The sequence below is a fragment of the Rosa rugosa genome, chromosome 6 (assembly GCF_958449725.1).
Source record: "Rosa rugosa chromosome 6, drRosRugo1.1, whole genome shotgun sequence".
Classification (NCBI taxonomy): Eukaryota; Viridiplantae; Streptophyta; class Magnoliopsida; order Rosales; family Rosaceae; genus Rosa; species Rosa rugosa.
Window position 1 is genome coordinate 22,837,603 of NC_084825.1, and position 14,725 is coordinate 22,852,327.

The window sequence follows — 14,725 nt, forward strand, 5'->3', positions numbered from 1 at the left end:
TAGGCTGGAAGTGGGCAGGGCAGCGAACTGGGCAGGTGCAGCGACTGGGCTGGCCGGTTCGACGTCATGTTGCAGCAACATTGACTGGCCGGTCCGGTGATTGTGTGGCCGGTTCTGGGAATTACGATTCCGGTTCCTGGGTCCTGCAATCAAGATGTAGATGGTAACCAAGTTTAAAGGTAGAAGGCGGCGTGGGAGGATACGAACCGGGCAGGGATTGATTTTATCTTCTAGAGGCCGGTTCGGTACTTTTCTAGCCGGTTCTGGATTCCTGGAGCTAAGAGCTTCAATATATGTGCCGGTGGTGGCTAGGGTTTTAGGGCTTCGTGCTGATAATGTGTTTTAGAGAAACTGAATTGGGAGAGAATTGAGTCGTACTTTCATTGATAATAGGGGCCTCTTTATATAGAGGATTACAAGCATAGAGATAGAGTTGTACATGGAAACATAATCGTACATTGATTGGATATCTCCTAAGATTCTCCGAGAATATCTCTAATATAAACCCTATTTCAACTAGAGCAAGTAACCTCGAGTTTAGGTCAGACACATATTCTGGATTTACTTGAACAATTTAAAGTTTTTAATCTTTTGTTTTGTTTTCTCAGCATTTTTACAACATCACTATCATTACTTCATTAGGGTAAATTATTTCCTTAAAAAAAAATTAAAAAGAGGAAGACAAGGAGATGAGCAAACCTTGTGCCCCAATTATTAAACTATCTTGCTGAGTGGAAGGGCAAATCCAGGATTTACCCCAAGCTAAACGTACGTATACATACGTAATCTTTTTATTTTTATTTTTTACTTCAGCAAGAATGAAAAATTGTTAAAGGAAATGACGAGAAATATAGGGGATTGTTTAAGGAATGGAAAGAAAAATAGGGATGGACGTCAGAAAGTTTTATTTTGTTAGAGCATCAGCAGTGAAGACTCATTTTTTAGACTCAAATTTGGGTCCAAATAAGCTGGAATAGTAATTTGGGTCCATCTGAATAGTCTACAACAGGACTTACTTTTATTAAGTGCTGCAATGATGCATGACTTATTTTTGGACCCATATTTTGGACTCATATTTTTAGACTCAAATTTGGGTCAAATTTTTATTCAATTATTTTCTGACCGTCAGATTGAATTAATAATTCAATCATGACCTTTGATTTCAAAACCAAAGAGCCGTTGGTTTTTTAAAATTGCGGGACCCACTCCTTTTCTGATCCATTCCCACTTGCCACTCCCACTTGCATGCATCAGCAACACAACGTGGCGGGTCCCACAAATTTGGGTCCAATTTTTTTTGGGTCCAAGACTGGATCAGATTTGCTCTCACATTTGGGTCTCCGACAGTATTAGGTCTAATTTTTTCCGACCCACTGCAGCTCAGTTCCTACACTTTGGACTCAAATTTTGAGTTTGGACCCAAATTTAGGTCCCCATTGCTGATGCTCTTGTAGTAAGTTGAACACTATTCAAGGTAATAAGAAAAGATACACTGCGGTTGAGACGGTTAGAGCGTCCTCGATGCGCCCACATGACTACTCGCCACGTGTAACATAATACCGAATCACATGCGTGCTACTCTCAAGACTCTCAACTGTTTTAGTGATTTTTTTTTTTTTTGAATTCAAATCCTCTCTTTGATTAGTCTAGTCTCTATCTTGGTATCCTTTTTTGGATTTATATCCTCTCTTTGATTAGTCTAGTCTCTATCTTGGTATCCTTAACTTTTAATCTCATCCATTGATTAGATATCCAAAGGTTACCATTTAACCACCTCAGCATTTATTTATCAAATATTCAAAATTTGGTTTCCCAGTATAAACAACTCTGTTGTCTCTCTTCCTCCATTAATAGATTGGGTCGGAAAAAAGATAGTACAGAGTGACGTCTTAATGCCTCATTTTCCTATTCATATCTCTCTTGTTCAGCTCTGTTCTCTAATTTCTATCTCAACAACCATAGCTATGGCAATAAGCGATGTAAATTTATTCTTAGTTCATATTATTGAACCCGATTTTCTTTCTTTTTTCTTTCATCTCTTCATCTGTTCTTCTCACTTTTCTCTTCCTTTTGCTAAATTTTTTTCTTCTACTTTCTATATATGAAACCGCAGTACGCACCTACCCCAAAGATCCTTCATTTGCCACGTAGGCCGCGCCAGAGGGCACCCAAGAGCAACGTCTACATCGTTGATGAAAAACCACCCGCACCCACTTCAGTGGAGGACAAGAATGGAAATTTGGGAGCTCTTTTTTCACAAGCTGGTTTTCACCAGTAATGGCGTTTGTTTTACCTGTCCTCTTTGCTTTGCTCTCCCTTTTTCAACTCTATTGTTCTCCTACTTATGTGGGTAAAAATTTTGAAAGTGAACTCATAAACACAACGAGAAGACATCTTGTCAAGGAAGAAATATCTAGTCAAGGAGGAAATATTTTGTTGAAGAGCATATTTCTCGTCTAGGGGGAAGTATCTCGTCGAGGAGAGATCCGAGTGAAATGCAATCTCCTCGAGCCACAGAAGAATCCTCTCGAGATGGATCCGGATGAGGCAAAATCGGTCAGTAGGCTTAGCCAACTCATCCGAGACTGACGTAAGCGGCAGCACTTTCCCACGATGTTCTAGAAGTGGCGTTGTTGACCCACTCATGCATAACTTGCAGATAAAGCACACCATTACGCTTATTAGTCGAAATATCCATTCGGGATATATCGTCTATAAATACCTAGCGAAGTAATGGGTGAGCAATCAACCCTTATACACACTTACTACAACTCAAGATATTACTAATTTAGGCATCAGAGTACCTTATGCAGTCCCCCCCACCCCTCTCTTCTTTCTTTCGGAAGCTTGATTCGTCAAACACAAGACCCAATTTCAAAGACCATAAATCAATTTTTTGATTTTGAAGCTTTCGCTCTCGCTTCAGTCAGAAGAAGTAAGTGAAGAAATCTTCTAATAAATTTTTCTGCACCAATAGTTGGCGCCATTTGTGGGAAATCGTTTTCTCGAAAACTAACATGGTAGGAGTGGAAGGTCTCAATCCGGATCCATCCGACGAGACTGGATCAGGTGGATCGCAAAACAACCAGAATGCAAGCATTCTCGAAAAGATGAAGGAGAGGAACTCGCTCAACTGCCAAAAAAAAAGGAGCTCTAAGAAGCCCGTAAACAGAAGCAAAAGGAAAGTGAACAAGAACCAATTGAATATTCAAGCGATGAAGAAATAGAGGAGAAGGGTGCCAAAAAATCTACTTGTGGAGACGCCGAAAGTTGTTGATATTAAGAAAAGATACACTACGGTTGAGACATACAGTTAGAGCGTTCTAAAGGCGCCCACTGGACTACTCGCCATGTGGAATATAATACCGAATCACATGTGCCAATTGCACCAACTAGTTGTCTTACAGATTAGTTTTTTGAAAGGAAAGAATGAGTAAATCTTTATAGGACTAAATTCAGTTTGCCCCATCCAACTTTAGAGCAAACATCAGTTTGGTCCTTTACCTTTTTTTTTAAATACTGCTTACTCCCTATACTTATAGGGTTTCATCGTTTCAGTCCCTGACCTTCGAATTTCACCTAAATAGTCCCTGAACTCCTAATTTCCTCCCAATTGGTCCCTGCCGTCAAGCATCCGTCAAAAACTCCGTTATCTTCCCCTAAAAAGTCTATTATACCCTCATTTACTTAAATATATATATATATATATATATATATATATATATATATATATATATTTTGCTTCCTCTTTTTTTTTTTCTTTTTACCTCTTCTTCTTCCGGCTCTCTCGCCTCCTTCTGTTCATCTCCTCATCAAGATGGTTCCAATCCATAGACCTTCAAGAGGTGAAATGAAAAAAAAGAAATAAAAGAGAGAGAAAAAATAAATTTAAAAAAAAGTAAGTGAGGGCATAATAGACATTTTCAGCAACTTTAACAGAAAATTTTGACGGCAGGGACCAATTTGGAGGAAATTGAGAGTTCAGGGACTTTTTAGGTGAAATTCAAAGGTCAGGGACTGAAACGATGAAACCTTATAAGTATAGGGAGTAAACAGTATTTAATTCTTTTTTTAATCATGATCGTCTCTATGCTTTCAATTTTCATCAACCACGTTTAAATTCTCCAATTGTGATGTCACAAGCTGAGTTAGCCCCAACATGAGGGCCCACTTTGCAGACTTTGACCCTCAATTTGGACAAAATGTCCAAACTACCCTTCTCTCCTCCTCTCCTAAATCCCACAACCCTCTCTAATCCCAAAAACCCAGATCCCTTCGCAGCTCTGCCTAACCGCCACCATGAGCGCAACCCAACCCTCCTTTCCTCTCCTACCACACCTCACGCTCTCAATCCGCTTCACCATCAAAACCAATCTCCAACTACACTCTCTCTCTCTCCTCACCTTCATCTCCCAACTTCCCCAAACCACTATTTGTACTCTCCAGATGCATCCCCACCACCACCAAAACAATCAAAACCATATTTCACTTCACATTTGCCACCCAAATCATCATAACCAGAATTCAATTCGCCTTCACCATTAAAACCATATTTCTCCTCTACCTCTAAGAAGCAACACACCGTACACGCCGACAACTCAACTCAACCACTGGCCATGTCCACAAAAGTCCATAACCCAGATTCCATAGCTGAGCAAACCTGCACAAAAAAAAGGCCAGAACCAAAGATTGAAATTTTAGCCAAAATGAAAGAAACACAGAAGAGAAAGATGAAAGCTTTAGAAATGGGTTACCTTGGAAAATTGATAGGGGAGTTGTTGGGATTTTTGAGGTGAGTATCATCGTCGGTCTGGGTTAAATAGGGCTGCTCGAATCTGAGAGTGGCGGAGATGAAGACGAGTATGAATCTGAGACCTTCATCTTCATCCTCTTCCGTCTTCTTCTTCTTGTTTTACAACCATCGCCGCCTACACTACCACCCCTAACATCAAAATCCCGCTCACTGAACAGGGCCTGACCCATGCCCAGCTCGCCGGAACTCAGCTCCTCTGCGTCGTGTCTCTGCCACATCGTCTTTGTCGACAACGACTCCAACCCCCCAGATCGGATGGTCCTTCTCCCGAATAAGATAACAAGATTTCGCCAGGAGAGAAGAGAAGATGGATCGTCGGTGGAGAAGAAGAGGAGCGGCGACAGAAAACGTTGATCTGATCCAAGACTCATATATTATGGGATTTATTATTTATTAATTTTATTTATTGAGATTATTGGGTTTAAATGTCCATTATGCCCTTTTAAGTCTGCAATGTGGGCCCTCATGTCGGGCCAACTCAGCTTGTGACGTCACAATTGGAGAATTTGGACGCAGGTGATGAAAATTGAAAACACAAGGACGATCATGATTAAAAAAAAGGTCAGGGACCAAATTGATGTTTGCCCCAAAGTTGAAGGGGGCAAACTAAATTTAGTCCTTCTTTATATGTTTTGTTTTTAACGATTTATTTTCATTTGGTGAGAATTTGAAATCTCTACTAAAATTCTTGCATTTTTTTTTTTATCAGACCAACAACTCAAATGAACTAGTTTTCCGTGAGTCGAATTCACGACCTTCCACTTACAAAGAAAAGACTTATACCACTAAACCAAATGAAATTGGGCAAAATTCTTACGTTTTGATTTTCTTTTTTTCGATAATAAAGAATAACATTAGTTTTATTTGATAAATGAATTGAGTGAAAAAGATATATATTAATAAATGAATTGTCCATAAGTTCGGGACGGATCGGTAGCATATTAAATTATAGTTAAGATTATACTTCAATTTTGGTCCATTAGATTCTTATGTAATTAAGGGCTGAGATTAAACACTTTATTTCTTTGTTTTCATGTTTAATTTAATTTAATTAATTGACTGATTTTAATTAAATAAAAAAAGTAAATTGAAAACAAAGCCATAGCTGCCCTGAGGATTCAAAAAGGATTAAGGTAGATGAAGATGCCTCCTATTACGTCTTCTTCATCCCTTGATGGAAAATCAAAAGGGATTGAAGAAAGCCCAGGCCATTATCATACATATCTAAACTAAATAATTATCACCAAACCATCTAATTAAAACCCCAAAACTAGAGCATATTTGATGCTTTGCTTATATGCAACACAAACGCATACAAAACCGGCCTGCAACCATCAACAAAACCTACCATATGCTAGATGTTCGGCAAATTCAATCCTAGAATATAACGTAAACTTTTGCATCATAAGTATGAAGGCGAACAAGGGGCGCGCTGATTAAAGTCGAAGTGAAGACGGAGACGTAGTCGTTAAGGTGGTGAGGACGCCAATGATGGCGGAGGTCGCGAAGAGAACAGCTTGGTGGGTGGGACTGTTGGGTGAAGGATTGGCGACTACTCTCTCTGGCAACCGGCAAACAGTTTTTTTCATTTTTCATTTAAGTTTCTAGAATTTAAAATTAATTAATTAACTTTAATTAAAGATGCAAGAGAAAAATATAAGATTTAATCTCAACTCTTAATTTCGGACTAATCCAATGAACTAAAATTGAAGTATAATCTTAACTATAATTTTGTATGCCATTGATCCGCCCCCCCCATAAGTTTTATGATAAGTTATTATTGATTTTTTTTTTTTAGAGGAGAAAGGAAGATATATTCCTGTGATCTTTGATCATACAACCATACAAGGTCAATCTAGGAGATCCGAATACCACCCCATTACATTCGTTGCTTAAATAATGCACTGACTACTTAAATAGTCAGGCTAACATCTAAACGAAAAATGCAAAAGAACTAAAATCTAGAAGCAAATTGCAAAGAAAAACAACTAACAACTAATTTATTCCTCCACAACCCTAATTCTTCACATCTGCCTTGACTAGCTTGGGACCAAATGTCCCTCCAGGTGTACCCCTCCACCAGACACTGCAGTAAACAGCCAAAATTTGTGTTGGGTCAAGCCCACAACAATTTCACCAAAGGGCCCAACTCCAAATCCAGCCCAAGCTAGAGAAAGGAGGGAAAGTGGGCTTAAACCAAAAGGCCCAACCTACTCCCACTTCCCTCATCCCTGCACTCGGACCAGTCTTCGCGGGAACCCTAGCGAGATCACTAAAGCCGTTGTAGCCACCAATTCAATCAGGCGGCCTACGTAGATGCAAAACCACGGCGGCCATCCCGCCCAAAGCTCGTGCTTTTGCCGTCGCTGTAGTAGCTAGATTCCGATCACGAGCCAATGGCCTCCTTCAACAACCCAGGAAAACAGCATTGTTCTCTATGCACCACCTACTCCTCGATACATGCAGCACCGACGAGCGCTACTCAACCCCATAGACTGAGCTGACATCATGCCAAAGATCCCAGCCTGAAATCGCTTCTCACGACACAATTAAGAGATAGACACCAGAGGTCGTACAAATCATGCATAGATCCGGAGAGTGCCACCGCCCTGCAACACAAAACCCTAGAGATTCGATTTGCTCAGTTCCGAAAAAATGGGAGTGATTCTTTTGGAAGTTATTATTGAATTTAAATTCGAAGACTTAAATTAAATAAAAATAATCTGAGTGTTTTAATTCTTGGGTTTTTGTCCATTTACCCCATTTGTAGAGATTTTTTTCCCACTTACCCCATTAAGTTTTTTTAATTCCCTCTTACCTAAAACACTCTAAGGAGGTATTCTCTAATACCCCATTAAGATTTTTTTTTTGTTTTTTAATTTTGTTTAATTCCATTTTACCCTCACCCCTTTGTACTTAGAGAGAGAGAGAGAGAGAAACCATGGGAGACTTCGCCGGAGTCCGATCACCGGCAGCCGGAATCCGGTCAACTTTCGCCGAAATCCGGTCAAAGTTGACCGGATTCCGGTCACCGGCTGCCGCCCACCGGAATTTGCTGAAACTCTCGCCTGAAAGTTTTTTTTAACCCCAATAGACATCTATTGCCCTCTAATAGACGACTATCAGCCATGTATTGCCTCCCAATAGACGTCTATTGCCCCCCAATAGGACTTTCAGTTGCCAGAATGAGAACTAATCTCCCTAAATTTAGAAAAATAAAACTTTGATTACAGAAAAAAAAAAAAAAACAAGGAGATTACATCAATTCAAAACGTTTATTGCCCCCTAATAGCCGTTTATTGCCCTCCAATAGAGGGGTAATAGACGTCTATTAGGGGGCAATAGACATTCAAAACTTTTTTTTTTTCTTTCCTTCTGTCCCGTTACTTAAAAAAAAACAATTTAAAAAAAAAAAAAAAGCTAGAAATTGATTTGGGCACCCAATCACCTCTCTCCTCTACCACAGCTTGGGTCGAGCACCGGCGGCGTCCAGGAGGCCATCGAAGACGTCGTGTGGTCGTCGTTGTCAGTATCGGCCGATCTTGGGCGAGCTGCAGCAGAATCCGGGCAAAAGTCGACCCGCACCGGCGAGGCGGTTGGACGCGGTCGAGCCCACCTGCGAGTTGCAGCAGAACCTGGGCGAGAGGTCGAACCTCGCCGGAGTTGGAGATCGGGGAGCGAATCGAAGGCTGCCGGAGGTGGCTAGAGAGAGAGAGAGACGCCTGCCGGAGGTGGAGAGAGAGAGAGAGAGAGAGTTTCAGATCGGATGAGAGAGAGATTGTAGGCATATGTGTAGTTTATTAATTTAACTGAGGGTAAAATTGTCTTTCTATGTTAAATTGGGTAACAGGGAATAAAAATCTGTTGCTGGGGTAAATGAGATAACTTTGCCTCATTTTGGTGCTTTTAGTCAAGAACCCTTAATTCTATATATACTATTTGACGGTTATAGCACTGTAGCTTAGGAACAGTGCTGGCTTAGTAACAATGCCAGCTCCAATGAACCAGAATCCACCCTGTTCTTAACGAAAGAAAGAGTGAGGAGGGAGCGGAAAAAAAACAAAAAAAGTTGCGGTGGAAAGCCCTACATTGATATCAGCAAGGTCTATATATTTGCAGTTATTCTGCAGATTAAAAACTAGATGCATGCCAAATTGAATTACTAATTCTCTGTGATTGTAGTGAAAGAAGAAGGGAATGACTGCAAAGAGAAGATGGTTACTGCACTGCAGCCGTGTTGGATCAATGGCTACCTGATAATATAAAGACACATTATCATGTTTTGCAACTGGTAAATTATTGTTATTGGACTTAATGAATCGATTGCATTTCGTGCTTGGTGAATGATAGGTGATGTTTTTGGTGCAGGGTGATGATGTGTATGATGCCATGTTGAACCAGACGAATGTTGGCCATACCAATAACAAGTTCTATGTGCTTCAAGTTCTTGGTGAGCTTATTTTCCATTCAGCATTTTGGAATTATATAAACTTGAAATGTTTAGTCATTCCAGGTTATTAAATTATTGTGATTTGAAGTCATGGCAATACAAATGGGGTTGGGGTGGTTGATCGAGCACTTTAGTGGTTCAAGCAATCATGTTCACGAAGTTATACATAAACTGCTGATAAATTTACAATTTTTAAGTGCAAGCTGTATAACAATTCAAACAACATAAATAAACTACCATCTACTCCAATAAGTCTATGCCCTTATGGCATTGGCATATTACAGAAGTAAATATGTACTTATCTTTCTTTCTGAATGGACATGCAGAATCCGATGATGGTGGTAATTTTGTGGTTCACTATAGATGGGGGAGAGTAGGTGTCAAGGGTTAAATGGAGGAGATTGTAATAATAAGATGGTGGAAACTAACCAACTTGGAACTGTCGCATTTTGGGATATGCCTTTCTCACGTAAGTTCAAATGTTGAAGAAGCCTAATGTTAAGAAATTATATGCAGGCATAGATGGACAAGGAGATATGAAGTTCATGTATGGGACCAAGGGTCTTGGCATCCAACATAATGGAAGAAAGGAAAGCAAGTTTATCTGGGAAAGTACTTAATTACTAACTAGACTGCTCAAAACCACTTAATTGTCAGATAAACATATCTTGAATCATCAAACACAGAATGTATATGCAGGGGCTTATGGTGAAGAAGAATCCGCAGTAAGAGCATATGATTTGGCAGCACTCAAGTATTGGGGAACATCAACTTTCAAAAAATTTCCGATGTCTGATTAAGAGAATGAAATTGATCTAATGAAGACTCTTAACATTAGAAGAATACTTGGCCTCTCTAAGAAGGTCTTTATTCATCTTCAAATTAATAAACATTGAGTAGTTACCTTAACTGTTGTAAAAATTTCAAGTCAGTGATGCTTTTATTTTTGTCTATTTACAGAAGAAGCAGTGGCTTTTCAAGTGGTGTATCCAAGGACAAAGGAGTTGCAAGGTAAGCTTCATAATCAATGCTTTTGTTGGGTCTGTATGTACTATTCCCTGGCTCCAATTAAACAATGCAAGCTTTCTCTATTCCTACTTAATCTTAGTATTGCCCTGTTCATTGAGTTTATTTGTCTATTTACTAATTATTTGATAGCTTTTTGTCAAACCAGTTAAATATTAAATTCATACTAAACTGTACTCTATGAATGAGTGGGCAAAAAGACACATCTTTGTAGACAATTTTGTCTCTCATTTCTGTTTTTCTGGATTCCAGTCAACTGATATGTGGATATCTGTTGATTTTCAATGAGGTAAAGTTCAGTGAAACTAACTAATGCTTTTGTTGGGTTTGTATGTTTTATTCCCTAGCTCAAGTTCAACAATGCAAGCTCTCTATATTCCTACTTAATCTTAGTACTGCCCTGTTCATACTCTCTTTTATGTTCTTTTTTTGGGTGAACTAAGGCAAGATCTAGCTCTCACCAAGCAACTTGGTCTGTACTGATTTGGATTTGTAATAGATGATATGGTTTGTCTATCAGCCGCGCATTTGTTTTCTTATTATTGGCTTCGTTGTACACCCTTCTTAATTCTATAATGAAACCCCAAGCCTGTATTAGGAATCCACACCATTTTTTGCCACTTGTCTCCTTTTATTAGTGATCTTTAGATGATATGCACGTTTCAATACATATTTGGAAATGAACCAATTAAGCATAGAGCACCTGTAATACTCTTTAACTTCAGGCTAATTAGATTTTCAGTTGTCCAAAGCACTCTGGTTACGATCTTTCCATTGCTTTCTTTCTATCAGTTGGCAGTGAAGTCTCAGTTTTTTCTCTTTTGCAGGACAATGGCAATTACAACCCCTTCATCAAATGTGACTGTTATGATAATGTCACTTGCCACATTACCCAGCTGTAATTTAGTCTCTTACTGTCTTTGTTTTTATTTCGATGCAACTCTGAACAACCATACTTTACCTTCAAAATCACACCCATCCAATGATCATGATTTGCATTTGCATGAAAGTCTATACCTTCGATGTTGTTGGCCTACTTCCACATGAGCTATGGACATCGAGCTACCTATTCAATCTGTATGTTGTTCTAAATTATTGTGCTCGAGATTCACATTTAGCTAGCCAAGTTTAGTACCAAATTCGTAAAATTTGTCATATTTTGAAATATGTAAATCCACAAGTCTGGTTAGAATACCAGCTTTTGTAGTTTGTAAATAAATAACAGCTTCAATGATAGTACATATTCGGCATATTCGGCATGAAAGTAAGCCAACGTTTCTTGAATTGCAATTGCTACTCTATTATGCAAAAAATTGAGGTGGAAAACAAACCTGCAGTATCGCGCGGGATTTGTAACTACTCTTACATTAAATGAAAATAATTTGAGTGTTATAATCTCAACTTGAAATCAACATTCGATGATAGATTGATTAACAGAGTGATATTAGGTGATTGAATATTGTGACCAGATAGTTGAATCGGAACATCAAGACGGGTTTCTTCAAAGCCAATGTCAAAGCCAATGCCAGCAAAGACATGACGTCAATTGCTAGGAAAATGCCAAGAAACATTAACTCGTATACAAACAACCATTATTATTCAATAGATACAATTGTCATTCATGCACAAGTTATATGTGTATATATAGGTGCATACTTACCATATATATAATATGAGCTTGTCATATATATCCCATCACGATATCTTCTATACTTGATTCTGTCCTCACAAACTAAGCTTGAGCAAAATACCTCTCTTCTACCTCAGGCTACTTCCAAATGAACAAAGCTTCAGAGCTGATCTTCATCCCAATCCCAGGGATTGGCCACATCGTCTCAACAGTTGAGATTGCAAAGCTCCTCCTCTCTCGAGATGACAACCTCTTCATTACAATCCTCATCATGAAGTTCCCCTTCACCGCAGACGGCAGCGACGCCTACATCAAGTCCTTGGCAGACCCGTCGTCGAAGACGCAGCGCATCAGTTTCGCCAACCTCCCACAAGAACAATTCCAAGGAACCGGGGCCACCGGCTTCTTCACCTTCATCGACAGCCACAAGTCCCACGTCAAAGATGCCGTCACTAAACTCACCGAGTCCGGATCCGAGACTCGAATTGCCGGGTTTGTCATCGACATGTTCTGCACGGGGATGATTGACGTGGCCAACGAATTTGGGCTTCCTAGCTACGTTTTCTACACCTCTGGAGCGGCGGATCTCGGGCTCATGTTCCACCTCCAAGCCCTACGTGATGAAGAGAACAAGGACTGCACCGAGTTCAAGAACTCGGATGCCGAGTTGGTCGTCCCGAGTTTTGTAAACCCCTTGCCGGCTGCTAGAGTCTTGCCTGGTGTGGTTTTCGACAAGGAGGCGTGCAACTTCTTCCTCAACTTTGCCAAAAGGTATAGAGAGACCAAGGGTCTTTTGGTTAACACGTTCCTGGAGCTGGAATCTCACGCGCTTCAGTCTCTCAGTTCGGACGGTAAGATCCCTCCGGTGTACCCGGTGGGACCTATATTGAACGTCAAGAGCAGTGATAACCAAGTGAGTTCGGAGAAGTCGAAGCAGAAGTCGGACATCTTGAAGTGGCTTGATGACCAGCCTCCGTTGTCTGTAGTATTCTTGTGCTTCGGGAGCATGGGATGCTTTGGCGAGGACCAAGTAAAAGAGATCGCACACGGACTCGAGCAAGCTGGGTTTCGGTTCTTGTGGTCTCTACGCCAGCCCCCGAAGAGCAAGATTGGTTTTCCAAGTGATTACGCGGATTACAGTACCATCTTGCCAGAAGGGTTTCTCGATCGGACGGCTGAGATTGGGAAAGTCATAGGGTGGGCCCCACAGGTGGCTCTCTTGGCTCATCCGGCGGTCGGAGGATTTGTGTCTCATTGCGGGTGGAACTCTACGCTGGAAAGTATTTGGTATGGTGTGCCGATTGCCACGTGGCCGTTTTATGCCGAGCAACAAGTGAATGCCTTTGAGCTGGTGAAGGAATTGAAATTGGCTGTTGAGATCGACATAGGTTATAGAAAGGAAAGTGGGGTGATTGTGAGTAGGCAAGACATAGAGAAAGGGATAAAGCAGGTAATGGAGCAAGAGAGTGAAATAAGGACGAGGGTGAAAGAAATGAGTAAAATGAGCCAGAAAGCTTTGGCGGATGATGGGTCCTCATTCTCATCATTAGGGCGTTTTATTGATCAAATTCGAAGCTCGTGAACCTAGTCTAAGATGGGTGGAAACAAATTCATTTCCTTAATATATGGTCTTCTTTGTATTTAATTGATTCTTATACAGTTTATAATTTACGATTTACATGATCATATCTATATTGAATTCTGTACATTGAGAGCTAGCGCTATTTTAGTACATCCAGGTCATGTTGCTCTTCAACGACTTTAGAATATTTAGCTACCATTGTACTGTTTATTTCCTTCATTTTCTTTCGAAGGATTAAACACTCCTCATTCTCACACGTCCCCGCATATGTGGCAAATTTTCAAATTATCCATGTGAATTATTTATATTAGATAATGTGAATGACGTGTGACTGAGAGGTATTTATGCGTGATAAACCTACTTTTGCATTATGATAAAGTAATGTGTGGATCATAATTAAAATTAATTATTGATAAGGATTAATTACAAGAAAAATTATCGCCCTAGACCATGGTCACGTGGTGGTCCTAATTGATGTATTTGACCCATATGGCTCGGACCATCACATGGCAATGCCACGTGGTAATCTGGTGTAATACCCCGGAAAAAAATCCAAATTAAATTCCGTGGATTTTTAGAAATGATTTCACGATAGTAGGAGCGAGTACGAAGCTTGGAGAAGTTGTGGAATTAGTTCGAACGATTTTATTTTCGAAAACGAACGTTTTTAGGGGGTCAACAAAGTTGACTTTTTATACGTTCAAAATTTGGGAAAACTTCCTTCATGAAAGTTGTAGAGCTCGTCGATACGAGTTCGTGGACATGTGGAACGCATTATTCGGAGTTCGTATGATTAAGTTATGAATATTTGAAAATTGGGAATTTTCTATAAATAGGAAAAATTTCTGATTTATTCATTAAGGACGAAACTTTTCTGTTTTTGCGGAATAGTCCCCCGGACTCTCTCTCTCTCTCGATCGAAAACCCTCAGACCCGGCGGGTCGAGCTCGACCCGACCCGGCTTTTTCACCACCCTCCGGCCACCTCCAGCTCAGGACCCGGCGCCTCCCGAACTCGCCGCCGCACGCCCAGTCGCCTGGTGGTGTCATCTTGCTCCGCCGCTGCCCCCAGAAGTGGATCGAAGCCCCCCCGAAGCTAGAACCCGACCCGACCGGAAAACCACTTTTCCGGCGTTGCATGGGCCGATCGTTCCCATTTTCGTGATCTCCTCTTCATGCTGATCATCCCCATGTAAGCCTTTCATCACGATTTTGTGTATAGAAC

General features: G+C 40.4%; 1 protein-coding gene across 1 annotated transcript; it reads left to right on the plus strand.

Moving 5' to 3' along the window:
* Window positions 1-11,885: 11,885 nt before the first annotated feature.
* On the plus strand, window positions 11,886-13,625 carry LOC133716925 (UDP-glucose flavonoid 3-O-glucosyltransferase 6). The gene has a single exon (XM_062143559.1). It carries the CDS (start codon window positions 12,068-12,070, stop codon window positions 13,499-13,501), a length of 1,434 nt encoding a protein of 477 aa, XP_061999543.1. The 5' UTR covers window positions 11,886-12,067; the 3' UTR covers window positions 13,502-13,625.
* The last annotated feature ends 1,100 nt before the right edge of the window (window positions 13,626-14,725 follow it).

What these genes read in the sequence shown, in the direction of transcription:
- LOC133716925 (XM_062143559.1), top strand. Translation starts at nt 12,068, where the DNA reads ATGAACAAAGCTTCAGAGCTGATCTTCATCCCAATCCCAGGGATTGGC.